General features: G+C 30.4%; 1 protein-coding gene across 1 annotated transcript; it reads left to right on the plus strand.

The window, feature by feature from the left end:
* Positions 1-1391: 1391 nt before the first annotated feature.
* LOC107645230 (lysine histidine transporter-like 2) lies at positions 1392-3534 on the plus strand. Its single transcript, XM_016349209.3, has 5 exons — positions 1392-2369; positions 2620-2725; positions 3074-3165; positions 3262-3330; positions 3436-3534. The coding sequence occupies exons 1-5, from the start codon at positions 1392-1394 to the stop codon at positions 3532-3534; spliced, it is 1344 nt and encodes a 447-aa protein (XP_016204695.2).
* The last annotated feature ends 668 nt before the right edge of the window (positions 3535-4202 follow it).

The following is a 4202-nucleotide window of genomic DNA, read 5'->3' on the forward strand; positions in this document are numbered from 1 at the left end:
ACTTTTAAAATATTGCTGTACTTTTGAAAATAATTAAAATAAAATTTTTTAAAATTAACTTGTGCTTTTTATATTTTAAAAGTCTAATATAATCTCATATATTAATTAATCTTTAAACTTAACGCTTAAATTTATGTCTTTTATAATATTTTTAAATTTTAAAAAAATTCTATGAAACAAAATTGTTAGAGAAAGAAAAGGATAAAAAAAAATTTCTAATTAGATTTGCTCTTCATTTGGAATAAGAATTAAGTGTTGCTTTTTCGCCTTCCAGTACCGGAAGAACAGGTTCTCATCTTTGCCAACAGTCATACCACAATAAGAATTTCTATTCCACAATTCTCTAGCTTTCTCACAAGTAAATAGGCCATGTATAATTGTTTTTGTGTCTGCGTGACACCGCGGGCACGTAACCGGTCGAGAGGGCATTCTTTGGTGCTGAGCATGCCAGAAGAAAAGGAGGATTTTTGGTGGAGTTTTAATCTTCTAGAAATCTCGCCAAATTTTTTATTTTTACATATTCTTTCAATTTTATTAGGTACTCTCTCAATTTATCATTTGTATTTATTAAGAGTTATTTTTAATTTGACCAGATACTACATATTTTAAAAAATTATCTTTTAAGAGCTAACTTTTATAGATTATTTTTAAAAAATAAAAATTTTATTAAATTAAATCTAAATAGATCAGAGCACAACTTATGGGTTTAAGAAAGTCTTAAAGAGGTTCTAGAAAGAATTTTTTTTATTAGTTTTTTTATTAGATTATAAATAGCCTCTTAAATATAATATTTATGTAACACGTAAAAGTTTATACAGTTTGTTTATAACAATACTAGCATAATTTATTCACATATTTTAGAAATAAAAATAGACTAAAGGTATAATATAATATTAAAATTGTCAATTTCAGTAATTATACATTCAAAGCAATTTCGATTTTATTATTATTAACTTAACCAAACAATATTCATTCTAATTAATAACTTTTTTTTAATTAAAAGTTTCTAATCTACTAATCCAAACATGAGTTATACAGTTTGCTATATTCTTTATTTATTTACTAGTATTTTGTTTGGTTAAGAAAACTAAATATTCAGTTTAGGAATAGATATACATTCTAAAGAAAGCAGTTCTCAAATGAAATTACAACGTTTTTTACAACTATAATATTCTAAAGAAAAACTTGTAGTAAAGATAAGATAACTAAAAGAAAGAATTTAGTTATCTAATTATAGCAAGAGTTGTTATTTATTTCAAAGATTGTCCGTAAATATCTATGAAAATAACAGTTTGTAATTAGGGTTAAGCCGTTGTCCGTGAGATATTTATAAATGGTGAGGCGGTAACACTTTATTGCAAAAGTTAAAAGAGAGAAGAAAGCAAAAACAGATGGCTTTTGATAAAGAAGAAAGTGTTGAAGGTTCAACATCACCTTCATTGTCATCAAAGCAAAAGAGCCTTGAAGAATGGCTTCCGATAACCGCTTCAAGAGAGGCAAAATGGTGGTACTCTGCTTTTCACAACCTGACGGCTATGGTGGGCGCCGGTGTTCTAAGTCTTCCTTATGCAATGTCACACATGGGATGGGGTCCTGGAATCACTGTGATGATCCTGTCATGGATAATCACGCTGTACACGCTATGGCAAATGGTTGAGATGCACGAGATGACACCGGGAGGGAGGAGAAATGACAGGTACCATGAGTTGGGGCAAGAAGCATTCGGTGAAAAGCTTGGTTTGTGGATTGTGATTCCGCAACAACTGCTGGTTGAAGTTGGTACTTGTATTGTGTACATGGTTACTGGAGGCAAGTCTTTGAAAAAGGTTCATGAAACCTTTTGTCCTGAATGCACGCCAATCAGGACCAGTTATTGGATCATGATCTTTGCTTCTGTCAACTTCGTGCTTGTGCAGCTCCCCAATTTCAACTCTATTTCTGCCATCTCTCTGGGTGCAGCAGTGATGTCTCTGACTTACTCGTTCATCGCTTGGGGTGCATCCATCAAGAAAGGAATTACACCAGACGTATCTTATGACTTGAAAATGAAAAGCACGAGTGATGGTGTGTTCCATTTCTTGTCTGCATTGGGAGATGTGGCATTTGCATATGCGGGGCATAACGTAGTGTTAGAGATTCAAGCAACAATGCCTTCATCAGCGGAGAAACCTTCCAAGATAGCAATGTGGAAAGGGTGTGTCTGGGCATACATTGGAGTTGCAATATGCTACTTCCCTGTTGCTTTTGTTGGCTACTACATGTTTGGAAATGCCGTGGAGGATAACATCCTTATCACACTCGAACATCCTGCTTGGCTTGTTGCCATAGCTAATCTCTTTGTTGTCATCCATGTCGTCGGAGGCTATCAGGTCACTTTTTTTTTATTCACTCATTTAATTTCGAAAATGTTTGATAACTAAAGAAAATCAGCCAAAAACAACCATAACTTACCTTATTTAATATTTATTAATTATTGCGATGTTAAATAAAGTAAATTCTGATTTTTTTGTTGTCTCCCTAGTATTACCCTTTAATTTCGCCCGTTGTTAAACCTACTCACAAGGAACGACGCATTTCATAATTTCATTCTTTTTTGATTTTTTTTTTCTTGTGCAACAGGTGTTTGCAATGCCAGTCTTTGACATGATGGAAACCTTTTTGGTGACACGATTGAATTTCTCACCTTCTTCTACCTTACGTGTCATAACTCGCACTCTATATGTTGGTATGTGATTATTATTATTATTATTATTATTATTATTATTATTATTATTATTATTATTATGATTTTTTATCCAAATAAAATAAATTAAAGAGACCTCTTATTATTATATTGTCTTAAATAAATTCTAGTTATACTTTTTTTTTAATGTAAATTCATTGCGAGTGTATATAATTTTACGATTTGTATGTAAATATCCTATACCTAGTAATGCTTTGTGTATGTAGTAGCACAACTTGGTCAATAATTAGGTTACAAAATTGTAGCACTCTAATGAATATTAGCTACCATTTAACTTTGCTATGATCATTTAGTAACCCTCGTAAACAAATTACAAATTCTATTTTGCAGGAATCACAATGTTAATAGCAATCAGCATCCCATTTTTTGGTTCTCTTCTTGGATTCCTTGGTGGATTTGCCTTTGCTCCGACCTCGTACTTTGTAAGCTATTTATATACATGTAACTATAAATATTTATCCAAACCACTGTATATGTATATACATGCTTAGTTGGTCTTATTTTATGTCTACTTGCAGCTTCCATGCATCATATGGCTTAAGCTCAAAAAACCTAAAAAATATGGTTTGTCTTGGACAATTAACTGGGTAAGTTTATTTGTATTCAATTACTAATAAACTCATCTTTAGTTTTGTAGATTATCAATGAGGACACTAACCAATTTTTTTTTTTTTTCCATTCTTGAATTTCAGATTTGCATTGTTATTGGAATATTAATAATGACACTATCACCTATTGGTGCTTTGAGGAATATCATTATCTCAGCCAAAAGCTACAAATTTTTCTCATGAGCCTACGATGATTATTATGTTGTTATTGCGCTCAATGTAATGTTAGTTGATGAGAATGTACATCAAGAATGAAATTAAGTACTTTTGAGACTCTATGCAACAAAAATTCTTGATGATCATATTTTTCTTTACAAAATATATGATGAGAATTGTATTGCGTTGCTTATGTATGATGAGAATTGTATTGGGCGTTACTTTAATTTGTAGGCTTTTTTATTTTGCCTTATGATCAAGTGCACCCGTATTATAGATTATTGATTGGACATCAAAATATTTTGCCAAATTTATTAATATTGCATCGGTGTACTCACATATAATATATTATTGCTCTGTTGTTTGACAAAGTTAACACTTTTCATAATCTTTGACTTACTTAATATTAGATCATATATTAATCAGAGTTAGGAAGTAAATTTTTTTTTATTAATGTCAATTAATCTTTTTAATTTTATACCATAAATTCTCTTAAATTCTAAATTCTCAAAAAAAAATAAAAAAATAATTAGTTAATACTAATTATATAAAAATTGATTCTATGTGGTTTTTCAATTAGTTAAAGAAACTGGCGCAGATAGTAAAAAGTTATTAAGTTGAATATTTAGGATTGGTTTGGGTTATAAAAGTGAATAGTGAAAGGTGAAAATTTTTTTTATCTAATTAACGACTCT

This window comes from Arachis ipaensis, chromosome B6, assembly GCF_059453495.1.
Source record: "Arachis ipaensis isolate K30076 ecotype BB chromosome B6, ASM5945349v1, whole genome shotgun sequence".
In the NCBI taxonomy this organism is placed as follows: Eukaryota; Viridiplantae; Streptophyta; class Magnoliopsida; order Fabales; family Fabaceae; genus Arachis; species Arachis ipaensis.

Excerpts from the sequence above, each read along its gene's own strand:
- LOC107645230 (XM_016349209.3), top strand. The coding sequence starts at position 1,392 with ATGGCTTTTGATAAAGAAGAAAGTGTTGAAGGTTCAACATCACCTTCA. Across the intron at positions 2,370-2,619 it reads ATGTCGTCGGAGGCTATCAG|GTGTTTGCAATGCCAGTCTT; the intron begins GTCACTTTTTTT and ends CTTGTGCAACAG. Across the intron at positions 2,726-3,073 it reads AACTCGCACTCTATATGTTG|GAATCACAATGTTAATAGCA; the intron begins GTATGTGATTAT and ends TCTATTTTGCAG.